General features: G+C 57.2%; 1 protein-coding gene across 3 annotated transcripts in view; it reads left to right on the forward strand.

Annotated features, from left to right (window-relative positions):
* Positions 1–18,536, forward strand: part of KAZN (kazrin, periplakin interacting protein) — a 447,423-nt gene that overhangs the window by 368,753 nt on the left and 60,134 nt on the right. For all 3 annotated transcript variants that reach the window (XM_058552953.1, XM_058552952.1, XM_058552950.1), the window contains exon 3: positions 13,270–13,406. In XM_058552953.1, coding sequence (XP_058408936.1) covers positions 13,270–13,406 — 137 coding nt within the window. The remainder of the gene's footprint in view (positions 1–13,269; positions 13,407–18,536) is intronic.

Here is an 18,536-nt window from a genome sequence, read left to right on the forward strand (position 1 = left end):
CAGGATTCACAGCGAGGCAGCACCCCCTGCCCACCCCTGGAGTTGCCCGTGTCCTCAGTGCCCCTGATGGCCTGGGGGCCACCTCCCCCCAGATAAGAGCTGGCACTTACTGAGCACTCGCCTATGCTAGACACCATGCTGAGCGCGTTGCATATAGAAATACCGTCCTAGGAGGTCGGCGCTCTCTTTGAAGCTTTTCATTAAAGTCTAACAAACATACAGAAAAGTGCAAATCTCAAACTTACAGCTTGGTGAATTGTCACAAACTGAACACACCAGTATGACCAGCACCCAGATCAAGAAGTAGGACATGATTCGCTTCCCGAAAGCCATCCTGTGTCCCCTTCCTATCGCTACCCGCCATGGAGAGCCTCCTCCTGACTCCTCGCTGCGTGGGTTAGTTTGGCCGTTTTGCGTGCTGTAACGGGGTCACACGGAACACACGCTTCTGTGGCTGGCTTCCTTGCTCGGCGTGTCGTCCTTGTGGTTTGTCCACGTTGTGTGTGGTTGTGTAATTCGCTCGTTCTCGTTAGATTGAATCGTCCACCGTGTGGAGGGACCACGGTGGGTGTGGCCCTTATCCTGAAGGTTGTCCAGGCAGTTTCCAGTTTGCAGCTTTTCTAGCAAGTGCCACCTCGAACTTTACTGCAGGTCCTTTTGTGAACACACTGATGCATGCTCATTGAACGTATGCTGAGGTAGGAGCTGTTTTTTTACAGATGCAGCAAACTGGGATAACGTGATTTGTTCCAGGCCTCCTCTAGTGAGGGGCAAAGCTGTGGTTTGAGCCCAGTCTTGCTGCAAGGTCCCCACTCCTTCTTCTGAACTTACCTGGGAAGAGGCTGATGGTAACTACCAGTTTGCCGCCTGCATCTAACCTCGAACAGCCCTGCTGGGTCTCTGTTGGAGAGAGAGCACGGTGGGGACGAGTCCCCAAATCAGTGGGTGCCCAGGGAAGCTTCCTGAAGGTTCCGTAGGGTCTGATGGACCGTCTTGAGAGTATGACACTGGAGCCCAGAGAGGGTGCATGAGTCCCCAGGGCCACACAGCACGCAGGCCTGCACCCTGGTGTCCTGCCTCCCTGACCACCGGCCACTCCCTGCCGCACACCTCCTCCTCCTCTCAGGGCGGAGCCAGTGTCATCGTCTTGCCTGAGAATGACAACATGAGCCTTTAAAAATAGTCCTCATTGTGTGGGGCGTGGGTCCTGTGGCCGAGGCTGCATTTCCAGAAATCTCCGCCCTCCTGAGTCTAGGGAATGTCAGTGTTCCGGGCCCATCCCCTGCCACTATTTTTAGTGGTGATTCGGAGGAAGGAGGACTTTTCCTGGACTCGCCTTCAGAGGCTGGAAAACAACACCACCCCCTCCCGCCCCCGGCCTCTTGTTTCCCTCAGCAGGAAGTGGGGCTGGCTCCCTGGGCCCGCCACCCACCCTCCAGGCTTCCAGGTGAGCACTGAGCTCGCCCAGAGCTGAGGGACGGGTGGCAGCGACAGCGTGCCCCCGCCCCCAGTGAGGACCCTCAACAGCCTGCAGGGGTCCACTCCCCTCCTGGGGGCTGGCCTCGCCCCTCTCGTCTAGAGTTTTCTCCCCATTGGGAGCCCTGGGCATCTGTGCCTGAGGCAGAGACCCCCCCGCCCATGGCTAATAAAGGCCACACACCCTCCCCCATCACCTGCCCAGGCTCTGAGACGGCGTCCACCCAGTGGCTTGCAGCCTCTACACAGACTCCTCGACGGGGTGCCCGTTCATACCCTCTCAAGACTGCCCAGTCCCCTCTGGGGCGGCTCTGACTGTCGGACTGTGGCTGAGAATGGTAAACCGCGGCCCGGCCGTCATCGTCAGGGGCAGTCAAGGGCTTTTGCTCACCACAGTAGAATGAAGTGGAAACTGTTATCCCCACTTTATATATGAGGAAAAAGGCACAGGAAGGTTAAGGAGCTTACCCAAGGTCACACAGCTGGTGAATGGTGGATCCCGGCTTCGAGCCCAGGTCTGTGTCGGCAGAGCCTGGTCCCTCAGCCGCGGCTGGGCCCACATCTGTCCCCTGTTCCCTCTTCTACAGACACCTGCTCAGATCAGCAGTCCAGCACCCACGCGAGGCCCACAGACGTGGTTGGGTGTTATGATTAATTGCCAATATTAAAAAATAAAGAGACATTTGAGACATAAAATATTATGACAATCGAGAGTTTGGAATTCTCATGAAAAGTCGGAAGGTGTGGCAATGCTGGGCCCCGTTTGGTCCTGAACAGCTGCCCCTCCAGGTGGGCGTGTGTTCTGGGTGCCCACCTGCACTTCTCCCTTCCTGAGGGCCTTGGCGGGGCCCCGTGGGCAGTTGATGTTCCACCGTGGGTTGGGGGGCCTCTCTTGAGCCCCTAAGCTGGAGAGTCAGGGCGGGGCAGCTCGAGATACTTGGAAATTGTGAGCACAGCCCCTCCCCCACCCTGCTCAAGCCCCCGAATCATCCATCCCCCACTTTCTTCATCTGCCTGGGCCGGGCCCAGTGCCGGCTCCTGGAAATTCTGTTGGAGGAGGCCGGGCCCTGCCTTCAAGATGCTTCTAGGCGAGTCTGGGAGGCCTGGGCTGTCGGTCTGGTTTGCAGGCTGCGGGTGCCGATTCCTGTGGCTCTGCGCAGGGCCAGCAGCGCATGGGCACCTGTGCAGCAAGTAGAGGCCTGAGCCATGGGCTTTGGAAATGCGGAAAGAAGCTCCAATGAATTCTGATGACGGGAGAACACAGGGGCGCCCTCAGCAGAAAGGCAGAGGTGCTTAAATGACCATGCCCCACAATAAACACAGAATATGTAGTGCTCGATGGTGGCGAGTTGGAGGAGAAGCAGCAGGGAAGGGAGTGAGGAGGGTGTCCAGGGAAGGCTTTGCTGAGACAGTGACCTTTGAGTAAAGACCTGGAGGAGGGAGGGCCCTGTGGGAGGTGGGGGAGCAAGGAGGATGTTCCAGGCAGAGAACGGCCAGTGCAAAGATCCTGAGGAAGGAGGGCGTCTGCGTGAACCAGGAACCGCATGGAGCCAGGTCGTGGTGGGATGTGGGTGGGGGTGGTGGTTGGGGAGGAGATCAAAGAGGTATGAGGGGGGTGACAGATCATGTGGCCCTTTGGAGCATTGTAAGGACTTTGTGCTCACCCTTGAGTGAGAAGGGAGCCACTGGAGAGGAGCAGGGAAGGGACTTGAGCTGACTTGCCTTTTCAGGGACCAGTCCCTGCTGAGCTGACACAGACTAAAGGGGTGGGAGACCGGGTGGGAGGCTCCTGCAGGATGCAGACACAGGGTGGTGGTGACACGGGCCAGGGTGCTGACTGGGGGCCGTGAGAAGTGGCCGGCTTCTGGGAACATGTTGAAGGTAGAGCTGATGTGGCTTGCTGATGAATTGGTGTGGGGAGTGAGAGGAGGAGAATCAAGGGAGATTCTGGAGTTTGAGACCAGGGGAGCTGGAAGGCCGAGGTCACCATGCACTGAGTTGGGGGAGACTAGGAGGTTGTTGGGCACTGGTCGGGGCCTCACTCTAGGACGTGTTAAGTTGGAGCTGCTCTTAGGCACCAGCGGAGGTGTGGCGAGGCTCTCGGCTCTGAGTTGGAATTCAGGGGCGAGGTCCAGGCTGGAGACGGCCAGCTGGGAGGCATCAATCAGCATGTGGCTGGATTTAAAGCTAAGAGGCTAGATGAGCCCGGCCAGGAAACAGTGGAAAAGAAGGGCTGGGGACGCTAACGCTTAGAGGTCAGACCTGAGCAGAGACCAGAAAAGGGGACCAAGACGGGGCAGCCGAGACGTGAGAAGAAACCAGGAGCGGGGGTCCTGGAGGCCGAGAAGGCGCCCCTGCGCCGACGGAGTGCGGTGGATGAGGACTGTGGGGTTCAGGGCACAGGTTGAGGACTGTGGGGTTCAGGGCACAGGTTATCTCTGACCTTGAGAAGAAAGAGCACGTGGAGAAGTCACAGCGGTGCCGGGGAGAATGGGACAAGGGAGTGAGGGCACAAGGGTGCACAATCCTTTTAAGCATTTTTGCTCCAAAGGGAAATGGAACGAGAGCTGGAGAGGGAAATGGGGTCGAATGCAGGTTTTCTATTGAAGATGTGAGAGAGAACCTCACGTTCCTGTGACACTGGGAAAATCCAGCAGAGGACACGGGCCCAGGGCAGGAAACTGGATGTCCGAGCCGGCGCTTGTAATGAAAGGGAGGCCCCAGTTTCCGAAGCCTCCTGCCCTATCTAACACGGCAGCCTCATCGGCCGGCTCAAACGAACCACCTGGGGATGGGCAGAGGGAGGCGAGCAGGAGAGCGGCCTCCTCGAGACACGGGGCAGGCACAGCCGGGACTCGGCTGACAGCAGGGGAGCCATGGGAGAACCAGATCCCCCCAACTCCCGGACACTGGGTCTCGCCTGTGTTGGCAGCACAGTGTCTGGGGTCTGTCCCCAGCCCTGAGCACCACAAAATTCTAAGGTGCCCTGGGTCGGCGGAAGCTTTGGTCCACTTGAGGGTCCTTGTGTCCTGCCTGGGACGTGGCAGGAGCCACGTGAAGTGGCCGTGGACACAGTTCACAGAGCACCAGGCAGTTGGGCAAGAGCTGCAGCCATTTTGCAGTCAGCTCTGAGGGCACCACGGCTCAGGGTCCCCTCGGGAGGCATGAGGGCAGTTAGCCTGTCCTGTGCCACCTGGAGAGGGCAAGGGAGACAGGCAGAGGAAAGCAGAACTGGCTCTGCCCCCAGGACACAGGAGATACTATACGCTGCTCAGCAATGGCCGTGGAGCAGGTCCCATTATCCCTGGGCTGTCCACTCTGTTCAGTTGTTTATCTAAGAGTCAGTCGGTCAGTATTTACTGACCGCTTATATGTGCCAGGCGCTGTTCTAGAAGCTGGGGATGCAGTAGTGAAGAAGGCAGGCCAGGTCCCTGCCCCCGAGTAGCTTGTATTGCTGGTCCGAGGTGGACATAAAAATGTGTAAGGAAACCCAGGAATCCTCATGTCCCTTTGACCCAGTTGAGGGAAGTAGTCTGCTCTCGCACCTTGAAGCGTGCAGGTTGGAGTTTGTTTGCCACCATCTCATCGATGTGAATGGACTGGTTTCCACCAGTTAAGAGAATTGCATTCTCCATTTTGGTTACATGGAGTTGACCTTGGTTCCATGGAGTGCGATGGTGATTGGCACAGCATTGACCCAGACAGGCTCGCCAGACCATTCTCAGACACACCAACGCTGATCCATCAGTGACAGCGTCTGCCTGCCCATCTGAGGCAGAGCCGGCAAATCTGTATTTCCCTCCCATGCCGTGGCAGACATCCCCAATCAACCCAGATTCCTATAGAGGCTGGTGATTAGTCGTGTCTGCATGGCCACAGAATTGGAAAATGAGAACCTGTATGCCAGATATTTGCCTTTTCTCCCCCAGGCTGGAGGTTAGAAAGGTCACGCTGCCTAACTTTCTAGGCTGCACTTGGAGAGGGGAGCTGTGGGGATTCTGGAAGGATCACGGGCCTGAACGTCAAAGTACTGCCACTCATTGGCCATGGGAGCTGGTCAACCCACCTCACCTGACGGGGAGAAGGAAGAGGGAGTTCCCCTTCGTGAGGGGCAGAGCCGCCCCAGGTGAGACCCCGGACCACCAGCCACGTGCACGTGCCCCTCGTGTCTGACAGGCCTGGCTCAGCGGGTGCAGTTTTCTCCGCCGCCACTGGTGGCAGCCGCCTGTCCGCGAGCTTGGTTGGCTTTTCTTTCTTACCTGGGCACCGCGACAGGGTGAGAGCCTGCCCCACCTTCGTGAAGGAGATTGAACTCTGACCTGCTGTGAACTCGCCTTCAGCTTTCCCACAGGAAAATCCAAAATAAAGCCGTGTGTGCCCATCCCGGGGCCGTGAGTCTATGGGTCTTGAACTTGCCTCCTTCTCCCCACCCTGGGCCTCTTCTCGGGGCCCTTTCCTCACAATCCAGCCTGTCGGTCGGTGGAGTCAGCCTGTGTTTTCTGAGGCTTCCGGGGGTCTGGGAGCTGTGGGGAGATGGAAGGCAGGAAGAGACGCTAACATTAAATGGGCACCTGCTGTATGCAGGTGCTGGGTAGTGTCACATGGAGCCTTGCGGGCTAGAGATGATCACCCTCAGCTCAACGGCTGAGGAAGCTTGCTCAGGGAAGTGACGGGCGATGCCCGAGGCCCTCCTGCCTGGTCAGGGTAAAGCTGACTAGGGCCCGGGGCTCTGTGCGTCTGAAACTGTGTCTGTCTGAGGTGCTCCCCCGCCCCCCCCCCGGTGCTCAAGGTCCACACCTGACCGTCCACTCAGGACGCAGCAGTCTGTTCTGTGTAGGGCAGAGATGATTATACTTTCAGTCCCCATTCTACAGATGGTGAAACTGAGGCTTAATTAAACTGTGACAGGCAGACTCCAAAGCCAAGGCTTTTAAGCCAGCCGTGTTGGCCTGAGAATCAGGAGACCTGGGCTGACTCGCTGTGGGATGTTGGATATTCTCTTTCCCTCTCTGGGCGTCAGAGAGGCCTGCCACCCCTCCTTTCCCGGAGTCTGGGGATGCTGAAAGCTCCACTGGTCAGCAGTGTTGACTGGAAGGGAAAGGGGGCCCCCTGCTGGCAGCGGCTGGGATCACCATACACAGGCTGAGGTCTGCCTGACCCGCCGCCCCCTCCCCTCGTCTGAGCCCGTGTTTGTCAGGGGTCCGCCGGGCTGGGAAGCTGTACCAGGACTCTTGGCCTTGGACCATCCAGAACCAGGCCCACAGTCTCCTGAGCACAGACTAATGGGACATCTGGCCGTGTGGATTGAGACCGCCGTGGGCTGGCTGAGGATCCTGCAAGCAGGAGGAGTGGCTGGTGGAGGATTCCTTAAGAGCTGCTGACTTGCACACGCCTGCACACTCACACACACACACACACCCTCCTTCCAGCAGCCACGGAGCAGTCGTGGGGCGCGCACAAGGCCCCCTCGGGACTGTAGACAGCGGCAGAAACAGCGTCTCATAATAGGAGTAACCGGTGTGAATTTTTGGATCATCCTCTGGTTTTGTGGATCGATGCCGGTTCTGCTGTTCACAGCGATGTGCTTTCACAGCAGGGGTGATGAAGGGGTGTGCGGGGTTCAAGGTCAGATGTCAGGGATGCGAGTCCAGGTCCACTCCTTGAGCTGTGTTGTCTTGGTGAGTAAGTGAACCCCGTGGGTCTCAGTTTCCCCTCCATAAGGCAGGTGCAGCCCACCCCCAGTATGAGGTCCCGAGGAGCAGGTGAGGCCGGCCAGGCTGGGCGGGGCTGGGCGGGGGTGGTTGGGGGTGGCAGTTTTGGAGGCAGCGGGGCAGGAGGGTGGGTGGGTGCTGGGGCCGGGGGGCACTGCCACTCCCTACTCAGCCAGGTTCCTTAATGCCCCTGGGTGCCCGCTTCCTCGTGTACAGTGTGGAATGATGTCATAAGGTAGTCGTGAGAATTAAGTGACAAAAACCCAAAAGGGGCTTGGGGCAGTGCCTGGCACCTGGGAATCCTTTTAATATCTAGGAAATCGAGGCTCGGGGAGGTTAAGTGACTTGCTCCAGGTCTCAGAGCCAGGGACAGAACCCAGATCCTCGGGCCCCAGACCGATGCCCATCCTGCCCCGCCATGTGGTGTGGGTCAAGGCCATGGACGGGTTCATGGGGGTTAGTGGTGGAGGCGAAGTCTCTTAGGACCTCAGAAGCCAAAGGAAGCTCGCAGAGTCCAACAGGCTCATGCTGGGGGGAAACTGAGGCTCAGAGAGGGGGAGGCTGAGAGCCTGGTCCCTCACTGCAAGAGGTCCTCCCTGCACGCACTGCCTCGGGGGGTAAGGAGAGACCCATCATGCTCAAAAGTGCCTGAAAAGTCCCTTAGTCTCCAGGCCCACAGCCCCCGGAAGCTCCAAAGCCGAGAGTTAACCTGTCCTGTTCTCTTCGCGTGTCGGCCGTGGCCTCGTTCCGCCCGGGCATGGGGGATGAGGGCCTGCTCTGCCCACGGCGGGGGGACAGGCTGACCGCAGAGACCTTTCTGCCCTCTCTGGGCCCCTCCTGCCAAGGGTGACACTTGCAAACATTGAGCTGGGGCTCACGCCACTCCCCTGTGCCCCCCCCGTCTGAGTTAGGGGTGGTGGCAGCCAAAGCCAGGCGAGGAAGAAGGGATGTGCTGTGCAGAGGCCCCCCTCAAGCTTGAGAAGAGTGACGTCCCCAGAGAAGTGCCATCGCGGGGGGGCTGCGGCTGGCCCTGGTCACACCCGCATGTGTACATCCGCCCTCCTCTGAGTCAGAAAAACAATTCCCCCCCCACACACACACACCCTCCTTCCCGCCCCGGAGCCCCCTCATTCCCGGGAGCCGGGCGGGGCTCCCTCTGTGATCCCGGGGGCCCACTGGGCGTGACGTCACCGTCACCATGGCAGTGGCTCCACCAGCCTGGTGTCTGGGATGGGACACGCCTGGATGAAGCTATGTGACTGGGGAGGCAGACGGAGTGCTGGGGGGCTTCAGGCCGCGTCCAAGGCTGGTCACAGAGAGGACCAGTCATGCCTCGCCGACCTCGTCTTGCCTTAGAACTTTCGGAGGACCTCGAAATGGGGATTTGAAGGAGAAACAAAAGCGTACCTACGACGAGGGAAGGAAGCGTTCCGCTGTGTCATTTTCACGGCTGTGTGTGTGTCGTTCAAATTATTTCTGGGGTCTGTCATGCTAACCTCCTTATTTTCTTAAAGAGCTACAACACCAGCGCCTCCCCCAGCCCAGGGGAGCCCCGGTCTGATGGGGCGGCACAGCGCCTGGACACTTGGGAACGTTCAGGCTCGATGGGGACACACTCCCACTTTCCCGCCCAGCAGGTGCGGGAGCCCCAGGTCCTGTCCCTCCGTGTGAGTTTTCTGGAGTGGGTTGTGGACGTGTGTGCTTCCAGAAAGCTGGGCAGACCGCACAGCGGCTTCTTCGTTCACACTGTGGTTCCAAAGCTCTTATCTTCATTTTTAAGTGACCTGCACTTGTTATTCATTCCGAGAGATTCAGCTTTCGTGTTTCCTCGGTCCTCAGCCTGGCAGGGTCCCACCCAGAGTTGGGCAGAGCAGGGTCCCCATGGAGAGCTCCTGGGAAGGGACCAGGAGGTGAAGGTTTTTGTGGTGGGGGTGACAGCACTTCTCAACGCCTGCCTGGATGTGTCAGATAGGAATGTGTAGGGCTACACCTAAGGGGAAAGCCCACAACCAATGGGGTTTATTTTGCTCCTGTTATAAGGAGCCCTGGCCTGGGTGGTGCCATCAGGGGTCCAGGCCCCTTCTGTCTGTCTTTCTGACCCCCATTTTCAGCTCATGTCTTTGTCCTTGTGCTCACAAGACGGCTGCTGTGCCTCAGGATGTCACATCCATGTTCCCAGCAGGAAGAAAAGCAAGGGCAAAAGGCGAGAGTTACTGCCAGTGTACTGTTACGTTTTCTATAAAGAAAACAGTGGATCTCCGAGTAGATTTCCACGTACGTCTATAGTGGCGAAAACTGTGACAATGCCCCCTCTAGCTACAAGGGAGCTTGGAAGTTGAGTGTTTTAGCTGGGCACAAACAAAATTGGGGTTCTCTTGGTAAGGAGGAGGGTGGGTGGAAACTAGTGTCATCCATGTGTGTATGGGTTTGTCTCCTCTATCAGATCGTCAACCACCAAAAGGTGAGGACCATGTCTGGTTCGTCCCTGTGCCCCTCACAGCAGCGAGCATGGAGCCTGGCTCCCAGAAGGGGCTTAATTCAACAGTTTGCTGGGAGCTCTCGCCCTCCTCTTAGGGAGGAGCTACTAATCTGAAGGCAGAGGGCCAACACTTGCCCTCAGGGAGCCCCTAGTCAGCTAGGGGAGGCCTGGCCCCCTGCCCCACCACCGAGGCTGCCAACACACAGACGTATGCACGAGTACACACAGCCCTCCACTGACTGACAGAACAGTGGCACTCATAGCTTCTCTAGCACACACAGATGGTGCAGGGATGGAGCAGCGAGCAGATCGTGGAGGCCAGCAAGAGGCCACAACGTCGCCCCCTCCAAGGCCATTGGGCAAAAGGCCCAGGGATGCTATGGAGAAGGGGTTGGTCCCCTCCCCACAGCCTCCAGGCGCCAAGAGCAAAGTCTGGCGTTCGGTTCTCATCCAGATGGGGCTAAAGAAGGAGGCAAGTCGGAGCCCACGGGGGGTTAATTTCCAACCAAATGGCAGAGACATGCCCCCCCCAACTGGGGCGGAGGACTCGCCTGAGGCTCCCCTGGGAAGCCACAGTGGTGACTTTTTTGGGTCAGTGGCCCCCCCCAGGAGCCACTCCCCTCGATGGGGCTTCCTCTCGTTCTCATGCCCCGCCTGTCTGACGCCCGCCTGAGACTGAGTCAGGTGCCAGCTCTGCCAGGTACCGGCCGTGCGGCCTGGGTTTCCTCCTCTGTAAAACTGGATGATAAAAATCCCCGCCCGCCACCTCTGTCACAGGAGTGCAGCAGGATCGGGATTGGATGAGAGAGTGCTGGTGGGAATTTCTGATTCCCCAGTGACAGCTGGGCCCAGCTCTTTGTAAGATTCCTTCTGGCCGGGTTGCATCTTTAGATGTTGGGTTTTCTTAAAATGAGGTTCACCAGTAACGTGGCCACATCATGTTCTCAAGGCTCAAAACTAGCCCCGCTCTGCCCCCCTCCCCTGGGGCCTGGTGGGCCACCCCTGCCCGACAGGAAAGAGAAGCAGACGAGTCCTCTCTCGGTGGGCTCTGCTGTCCCGGCCCTTTAAGGTCCCGGCTCGGCAGGCCTGGAGTTCCTGCCGTGGTGCCCTGAGTTGCTGCTCCGCCAGGCCGCCATGAAGAGGACAAGTCCAGCCATGGAGAGGGACGCTCAAAGCTGGAATTTAAAGGGCCATCCCCACATGGCTCCCTGCACCTGGTGACATGGCCCTGCCAACCTGCCTCCACCCTGTTCTACCGGGGGGACGGGGGCAAAGGGCAGGAGGGTGGAGGAGGCCCCCACAAGGCCAGGAGGTCGTCAGCTTATGTTGGGCGCCAGGCCAGGAGCTCAGCAGCTCAGACTCGCGTGTTCATAGGCTAGGGTTGGATGTCAGGACGGGATGGGGTGGCACAGCCATGCCTGCCCCATCTCACTGCCCTCAGCTAGCCCTGGGGCCGGGACCCTCCAGACTGTGGGGGCTTCACCCACAGAGGCAGCGAAATGTGGGGTCAAGTGTGTGGGCTTTGGGGTCAGACATGGCTGTGTGACTTTGGGCAAATGACCTAACTACTCAGTGCCTTCTCAGGCTGGAAGCTTCCGGAGCCAAGATGTAGCTTGGCCCCTCTCCCCGCATTCTCCACAGTTGCCTCCCTGGTGTTCTCTCCAGGCGGGCACCGAGTTCTGGGGGCTCTGGGAAGAGGCAGTGGAGAGCCTGCAGCTAGAGCCTGCCCTGAGCAAGGCCCTTGTATTTGCCAATGAGCCAGTGATGTGAGGAGAAAGAGTCTGGGGGCAGCAAAATTCACGCTGCCTCGGCAGGAGGCTGCCTGGGGTATGGGGCACCGTGTGTGTGTGTGTGTGTGTGTGTGTGTGTGTGTGTGTGTGAACAGCTTTATTGAGACATAATTCACATATCATACAAGTCACCCATTTACAGTGCACAGTTCAGTGGTTTTCATCATATTCACAGGGTTGTGCATCCATCACCACGATCAGTATTAGAACGTTTTCATCACCTCCAAAAGAAACCCCATGCCCTTTAGCTAACACTCCCATATCCCCAGCCCCCGGCCCTCCTGCCACCGCCTGCCCTAGGCAACCACTCGTCTCTTTCCTGTGGATCTTCCGTGTACATGGAATCAGACAACACGCGGCTTTTGTGCCTGGCTCCTTTCGCTTACCGTAACGTCGTCACGGTTCATCCGTGCGGTAACCTGTAGCAGTGCTGCTCTCTATTGCCGAATAATAATCCAGGCACGGATAGGATATATACTACATTTTTTGTAATTCACTCATCAGTTTGGACCTGGGCTGTTTCACCTTTCGACTGTTATGATGAGCGCTGCTGTGACCATTTCTGTATGCGTTTTTGTGTGGACGTATATTTCCATCTCTCGGGTATACGCCTAGGGGTGGAGTTGCTGGATCATAGGGTGACTTTCTGTTTCATCCCTGGAGGTGCCGTCAGGCTGTTTCCACGGCGGCTGCACCATTTCCATTCATTCCGTCCACAACCCTGCCAGCACTTGTTCCTGTCTGTCTTTTTTGTTGTAGCCGTTCTAGGAAGTGTGAAGTGGTGTCTCATCGTGGCCCTGACTGGCATTTCCCTGAATACTATCAATATCAAGCACCTTTTCACAGGCTTATTGGCCATTTCTTGGAGAAATGTTTACTCAGATCCTTTGCCCATTCTTTTAATTAAGTTATTTGTCTTTTTATTATTGAGTTGTAGGAGTTTTTCATGTATTCTAGATATAAGCCCCTTCTCAGATGCGTGATGTGCAAATATTTTCTCCCATTCCCTGGGTTGTCTTTTTACTTTCTTGATGGTGTCCTTTGAAGCACAAAAGTTTTTACTTTGATGAAGTCTAATTTACCTCTTTTTTCTTCTGTTGCTCATACTTTTGGTGTCATATCTTGCTGTGTGGTTTTTTTTTGTTTTTGTTTTTTGCTGAGTAAGATTGGCCCTGAGCTAACATCTGTACCAATCTTCCTCTATTTTATATGTGGGTCGCCGCCACAGCATGGCCGACAAGTGGTGTAGGTCCACACCTGGGATCTGAACCCATGAACCTGGACCGCTGAAGTGGAGCACGCCGACCTTAACCGCTAGGCCCTGGGTGCAGCCCCTTGCTGCGTGTTTTTACTGAAATACTTTCCCTGTGGAGGAAATGGGGCAGATGATGGACTGTTGGGCTGGGCTGAGTTGTTCTGTGGGCCCAGAGTGGGCCCTGGGGGTTCAGTTCAGCAGAGAATCAGGGGCCCCGTCAGCTTTCTGGGCTGTGGGGTCAGGTACTCCCCAGGCCTCCAGCTGTTCCACACCCGGGACCTAGCCAGTTCAGGGCGGGGAAAGACGTTTTTGTCAAGGACTTGCTCCCCTGGTTTGATCAATAAAACAGAGGTGAGACTAGGGACTGTAGGGACAGGCAGGCCTCGGTTCGAATCCTGGCAGTGCCGCTGAGTAATATGGGACCTTGGGAGAGAAGCTTCATCCTTCTGAGCTCTGTCTCTTCATCAGTTAAAAAGAGGACAGACGCAGGGTCCCTTCTCTGCATTCGGGGTGACAGCCAACCAGGATCCGGGAACTAACTCGCTCTTCTGTCCCCAGCCATGAAAGCCGACCGGAAGCGCCTAAAGGGCGAGAAGACGGACCTGGTGAGCCAGATGCAGCAGCTGTACGCCACGCTGGAGAGCCGCGAGGAGCAGCTCCGCGACTTCATCCGCAACTACGAGCAGCACCGCAAGGTGGGCCCACTCCACCCCCAACCCCCGCGCCACCCCCCACCCCCAGCCCCACCCCGCGCCCCACCTGCAGGCCGCCTGCCCGGCCCAGCACAGAGTCTGGCCTCTCAGACCCCAAAACCCAGACGCACTGCTCATGTCACCTTGTGCTCTCTTGGGGAAGCCTCTCACGTGTCCGGCCCAGGCCTGGGCACCCAGGGGAAACTGGCACAGCCCCTGGTTGGGGGGCTGCATGCCTCCTGGGCAAACAAGCCCGGACAGGATAGCCCTGTTGGTGACAGCGTGGACTCTGGATTCCACTGGCCTGGGTCCCATCCCAGGTCCCCATGTGTGTGCCCTTGGGCGTCTCTCTCGACCTCTCAGAGCCTCAGTTTCCTCACCTGCAAAACAGTGGTCATGGTGCAGACTTGCAGACCTGTGAGGAAGACCACATGAGGTGATAAACACAGAGCGCTCAGCGTGGCGCCTGGTGCGTAGTAAGCGCTCAGTAAATGTTAGTTATGCATCTTATTAATAATTCCACAGTAAAGGTGTGAAGAGAGAGCTGGGGAGTACCAGTAAGACTCCAGGAAATTCTGCCTGCAGAGAGAGAGTCTTAGAGGGCTTCACAGAGGAGGTGACATATGAGTTGGGCTCTGTGGGATGAGTAGGAGTTTATGGTCAGACAACTGAGGAGTTTGGTTCAGCTAATATGTGTCTGGTATATGTGGTGTGGACATGGTGCAGAGGGTACCGAAACTTAAAGAAACAGTCAGTCCTCCCAGCCAAGCAGGCCTTCGTGAGCCACTGTCTGCAGAGAGAGAGTTGTAACCTCCTGTGTGCAGGGCAGAAAACTGTTGAAAACCACTCTTCAAGCACATGACACCATATGACCAGGGCCGTGACCGAGGATCACGTGGCCACGGGGAAGAAGCTGGAGGGGGAGGTTTGTGCAGCTCGAAGCTTCTCTGGCGATGGAAGGTTTGAGCAGGTCTTCGAATGGTTGGTGGCGGTGGGCCCGTTACATGAGCGTGTTGCTGTGTGTTGTCTCTGAGCTGGAGTTGAGACACCGAAGTGTCAGAGGTGGAATTTGAATTTAAGTGCTTCGTCCCCTGGCCCACTGTGGTCTTCACCAGTGACCCTCTCTGTCACCTCCCGAGCGTGCAGATCTCCCTCTCCGTGATGAGAACAGCCCCCGGAGAGCCCCCTGGGCCAGGCCGCCCACAGCCTGCCTGTGGTCTGGAGCTTCGGCTGCCCTGGGTGCCGGTCCTGAGCCGCGGGCCCTGGCTTTCCCTGCCTGCGTCCTTCCGTGGCAGGTGAGCGGGCCCCTTTGGAGTCGGCCTCCCGTGCCTGCCGCTCACAGACGGGGCGTGACAGTGAGCAGACGACCTGTGGCAGCAGAGGAGGCACAGGAACCCGCTGCTGCCAGCTTCCTTGGTCCTCATCTGGGTCGCAGACTCCTTGCTGTGTCCTCCCATGGGGGAAGGGTGAGGGAGCTCTGGGTGTTGGGTGTCACGTCGGGTGTTAGGATTCCGGCATGTGACTTTAGGGGGACACAGACGTTCAGACTGTAGCAGGACCTGCCTCTCCCGGTCCACCCCTCCTCTCTCCTCCCCCCGCTGGAGGGGCCGTAGCAGGGCCCAAGGGAGCCTGGTCCTTCTTCCACGTGAGGCAGGGAGAGTGCCCATCAGCAGGGAGACCTGGTCACCCTTGTCTGAGGGGTGGGGACACGGGGCAGGGGCTGGAGAACCAGCCTGCGGCCTTACCTGATGTGTAGCCCCCAGGGGAAGGGGGCAGCCCCCAGGCGGACCCTGCACACGGCTTGTCCCCAGGTCTTCAGCTTCCTTGGTGTGTTTAGTCAGGGTTCTCCAGAGAAGGGATATATATATATACACATGAAGACTTATTATCAGGAATTGGCTCACGCAATTATGGAGGCCGACAAGTCCCACCATCTGCCTCTGCAAGCTGGAGACCTGGGAGAGCCGGTGGTGCCGTCCAGTCTGAGTCCAAAGGCCCGAGGCCTGAGGCCTGGAGAGCCGCTGTGAGTGCCTGTCTGCGGGGAGGAGAAGGCCCGTGTCCCAGCTCAACCACCAGGCAGGGAGAGAGCACTTTCTCCCCGCCGTGCCTTCTGTGCAGCCCCTCAGTGGACTGGAGGGAGGACGCCCCCACACTGGGGAGGGCCATCTATCGAGTCCACCAGTTCAGATGCTAATGTCATCAGGAAACACCCCAAGACACACCCAGAAATAAGGTTTACCAAATATCTGGGTACCCTGTGGTCCAGTCAAGTTGACACATAAAATTCACCATCACACTCGGCCTGGGAGGCAGGGGGCCAGTGGTTAAGACCGGACAGCAGGATTGGAATCTCACTTCTGTACTCACCAGCCATGTGGCGTGTCCCTAAAACCTGGATAATGACAGCAACTACCCGGAGCCCCATGTTGTCAGCACTAATGTTTCTGGTACACAGAAGACAAGCTGAGGGAAACAGTGCCTGTTGTTATGATTATTATTATTGCCTCTGGGGATGCAGAGTCAGGTGTTGGTTTGATCATGGAAGTTCTGCAGTGGACTTCAAGGCCCTTCCAGGCCCTGTATTACCACTGTGCGGTGTTGGTCCCACTGCAGCCCCAGAGAAGCACACGACCGCCTGCCCTCAGGAAGCTCCCAGTCAGGCAGGACAGGCACGGCTGGTCCCACGCAGACCCCGCTCGTGGGCCCTGCCTCTGGAGGATGGCAGTCTCGGCGGAGAAGCAAGAACCATGCAGAAAAGCAACCCAGACAAGACCTGCTGGGAGGATCAGAGGGTCTCAGAGGACCCAGGAAGTGGGGGTGCGGGAAAGCGTTCCCAGAGAACATACACCTCGAAGGAGAACAGATCCAGGTTGGGAAGAGCCGCGAAAGCGTGTGTGCTGATGAACGCTCAGAGGATCCAAAAGACGGCGCCCTTACCAGCTGTTCACCCTGACAGATTATGACGATGGCCATCTTCAGAGGCCACCTTAGCGGGGACTGACACAGGGTGATGCACTTACTGTGCACCTGCTGTGTGCAGGCATGGCTCTTAACTCTCTACATTTGCTCTTTTAGAAGCAGCCCTGTGATTGTCCCGATTCTCCCCACTTCACAGAGGCACAGACTGAGACTCAGGTAAAGTCACTTGCTCAGGGTCACACAGTTATGAAAAGGGGGAGGCAGGAGACAAACCCAGGCGTTCTGGCTCCAGAGCCCCCTCTGGTGACCGCTCGCCCATGCTGGCCTCCCACGCACTGCCCAGAATGTGTTTCCATGAACAAGCGCGCGTTATTTCTGCCTTTCAGTGTTTGCAGGGCGACCCAAGGCAGACCACAAGAAGAGGACGTGGCCGCCCCCGTGAGCACTGGGTGGTGTGCTGGGCATCTCAGAGGCACGGTGGCCAACCTAGGGTTTAACAGCAAACACTTCTCCTGCTTTCAATAGGATGTCAAATTTGTTTTTTATAATTGTGCTTTTTCTTGGGAATAAGATTCCCATGGAGAGCCACCTTCCCCCGGCACCGTGTCACCTTTTCTAAATCACGGGTCACTAGGGGCATCCCCTGAGTCCAGCCAGCGTGTGGGTGGGGTTGAAGCTCTGAATAAGTGGAAGCCTGGTAGCTGTGGCTGTGGGCACCCACGGATGGCCACAGCTGAGCGTCAAGTGCACTCTTCGAGAATGGCTTCACAAGACCCTTCAGATTCATTCAGAAAAATGGAATTTGGAAAACACTCAGTTTTTAAAAATGACTATCTGAAACCTTGGTGTTATGGAGAGAGTCACTGCTGTACTTCCAGCCTATCAGTGGAATGGCAACCTTGTGACAATCTTTAATCGTTGTTGGGTCCAACCCCATTTTACAGATGGGAGGATTGGAGCTCTGAAGGGTCCAGTGACTGACCCAAGCCCACGTATTTAGAGCTACTTTAGAAAGCTAAAGCCACAAGTCCTGGTTTTATTCCGCCTCCTCCAAGATCTTGCAACTGGTTAAAAAAAATGACTTGCATTTTCTGTGCAAGATAAATGTCCCCATGAACAGGATTAACGGAACTCTCAGGCTCCCCACCACACTCGGCCCCAGCCACTCAGCCTGCCCTGGCCCACCCAGCTCCCCCTGGGGACCCCTGCAGGCCTCACCTGAAGCAGGTAGCAGGATCCCAGGTCTCTGAGCTACCGGGGAGGCAGGGAGGGGTCTGCACAGGCACAGGCTGCTGAGAAATGAGGAGTTTGGGCCTGTCCGGAAAGTTCACAGAATTGCAACATCCTGGAAAGCTGCGCCAAATGCACATTCCCTGTCACGTGGGTGCGGTTTGGGGGGACTTGAGGACTCGCCATGAATCCAGCTGTGGAAGTTCTCGCAGCAAGCCGGGCGGCCAGGCTGGGGGCCGAGGGCTGGACGCAGGGCGATCTGGAGTCACGAGGCCGCTGTTGCAACAGGCCACCTTCATCCTGCCTGCCATCGCCTCCCCGGCCGGGTCCGTGTTCTCTTGCAGTCCCCTCCTCACTGCGCCCCTCCCCTCTTCTGTCAGGGTGAGCCCCACCTGCCGGCAGGCCAGAACGACCTTGGGGTCCAAACCTCCCTGATGGGGCTCCTTTCTGCTCCTTTCCTGCCTCAGTTGCCAGCAAGGATGGAGACCTCTCCCATACTCTCTGTGGGGCTGGGGACGTTGTTGCACCTCTCTGGCCTCAGTTTGCTCATCTGTCAATAGGGATGATCATAGTCACTACCTCATGGGTGGTTGTGCAGTTTAATAGAATGATGCTCCTAAAACCCTCAGCACTGTACTTGACGTGTGTACAGAACATTCCATGACAGCTGCTGGTGAGCCCTGCTGTCCTGCTGCCAGGGAATGTGGTCATGGAAGGGGGTGTTAGAGTCTTCACTGAGACTGAAAGTGCCTACAGGCCTTGCCTCCTTGGTCTGCTCATGACCGGTGGAGCCAGTGACTGCAAAGAGATGTAGAGACAAAAACGATCCTGAGGGTCCTAGTGGACCTTCCTCCTAACTCAGGGACATTTTGTAAGCAGCCTCTTGTACACCAGCCAGTTCTAAGAGATGGTCCTTACCCAGTTATATACACTTCATTTCCTGGGCCCTTCCAGGATCTAAGCTGCTGGGCACTGGGGGCAGAT

This window comes from Diceros bicornis, chromosome 13 (genome assembly GCF_020826845.1).
Source record: "Diceros bicornis minor isolate mBicDic1 chromosome 13, mDicBic1.mat.cur, whole genome shotgun sequence".
Taxonomy (NCBI): Eukaryota; Metazoa; Chordata; class Mammalia; order Perissodactyla; family Rhinocerotidae; genus Diceros; species Diceros bicornis.